The following is a 1,379-nucleotide window of genomic DNA, read 5'->3' as shown; positions in this document are numbered from 1 at the left end:
CAGCGGCGGGGGCGGAGGCGGTGGTGGTGGGGGCGGGCCTGGTGGCGGTGCCGGCCGCCGCAACTCCTGGGGCGGGGCCTCGGGGGATGCCCCCTGCCCCTGCGGCCGTTCCAGCCGTGGTTCCACGCGTCGGCCGTCCACCCCGCTCGTGGGGGGGGGCCTAGCTCTCGTCTCCCCTCGGGAGGGGGGGGGGGCAGGGCCCGGATTCGCCGACGGCCCCGCTTCTCCCCCCTCCCGCTCCGCATCAGGCCGTAAATTGCCCAGTAGTCGCGTCGCCTCCCCCCTCGCCCGGTCCTTCTCGATTCGGTCCCGCACCGCCCGGATATCAAAGGCCGAGTTGTGTTCAGACAGCGGGCCCGCCGATGCCACCCGCCTCTTCACACAGCAGGCGTACGCCTTCAGCGCCTGCCCCCCCGACTGTGTCGGCCCCGGTGCGATGTCGTTGACGAGGTAGTCCTCCCCTTCCCACCGGAAAACCTGTCCAAGGAGGTCCGTCGAGCCAACCAGTCGTTTAGCCAGGCCCCGCACCTCTCGTGCCTGTACTGGCCTGAGCACGCCGGTGCTGGCCGCGAACGACAAACCGATCGCCCTAAGTTCCGCCAGGACCGCCTTCTCGCCCGCCACCGCGGCCTCTTGGTCCCTCTCGGCTTCTCGGATCGCATCCCGTCGTTGTCTCACCCTGTCAGCTGCCGGTACGAACCTCACTCTGGAGCTTCATCTTTTTCTTGCCACCGCCCCGATCTTACGAGGCACAACGATCCCTTCCGCGCTGAACGTCGTCTCTGTGGGACTCGCGAGTCCGCTCATGGCGCTCGGACGCCTGTCCACAGGCGGCCACTGGGTCACGCCCGAGTATTTGCTTGGGCGGCCCGCCGTCGCTGACGCGGATGGCGCTGCTGGCGAGTCCGCGCTTGGGCCGCCCGCTGCTGCTGGCGAGTCTGCGCAAGCGCCAACTGTTGGGTGTCCTTGCTGCATCGGCCCGCCCGACACCGCCTTCGAGGATGCGTATGAGGGCATCTGTGCGCTTGGCCTGGACGGCATCAACACAGAAACCGCCGCGAAGTTTGTCCGCCTCTGCGCCAATGACCGATCGACCATGCGGCTCTCCAAAAACAAAGCCAAACTCGCAGCAAAATTGAGGAAGCCTCCTCTTTCCATCGAGGAGCTTGTGCAAATGCAGCACGCAGTCTTCCGAGCATATCGGATGATCTGCACCACGTTATCCCCGTTATAGCAGGGAGTGAAGCGTGTGCTTGAACGATTACCCTCATGCATCGTGGGCCCGCGGCGCCTCGTCGTGACCGAGCCTCGGCGCGAGTCTGTCCTTGTGGCGCGTGTGTTGTGGGGCGCGCGCGGCGCCCGGTCAGCTCCCCCAGAAT

General features: G+C 67.0%; 1 protein-coding gene across 1 annotated transcript; it reads left to right on the top strand.

Moving 5' to 3' along the window:
• Window positions 1-362: 362 nt before the first annotated feature.
• Window positions 363-1,234, top strand: EMIHUDRAFT_258077 (hypothetical protein; the record flags this gene model as incomplete). Its single annotated transcript, XM_005761303.1, has 3 exons — window positions 363-431; window positions 520-559; window positions 750-1,234. The coding sequence occupies 3 exons, from the start codon at window positions 363-365 to the stop codon at window positions 1,232-1,234; spliced, it is 594 nt and encodes a 197-aa protein (XP_005761360.1).
• Window positions 1,235-1,379: the final 145 nt, after the last annotated feature.

The sequence above is a fragment of the Emiliania huxleyi genome (genome assembly GCF_000372725.1).
Source record: "Emiliania huxleyi CCMP1516 unplaced genomic scaffold EMIHUscaffold_7120, whole genome shotgun sequence".
Taxonomy (NCBI): Eukaryota; Haptophyta; order Isochrysidales; family Noelaerhabdaceae; genus Emiliania; species Emiliania huxleyi.
The sequence above is the reverse complement of the archived record's forward strand: the minus strand, read 5'-3'. Positions and strand labels throughout refer to the sequence as shown.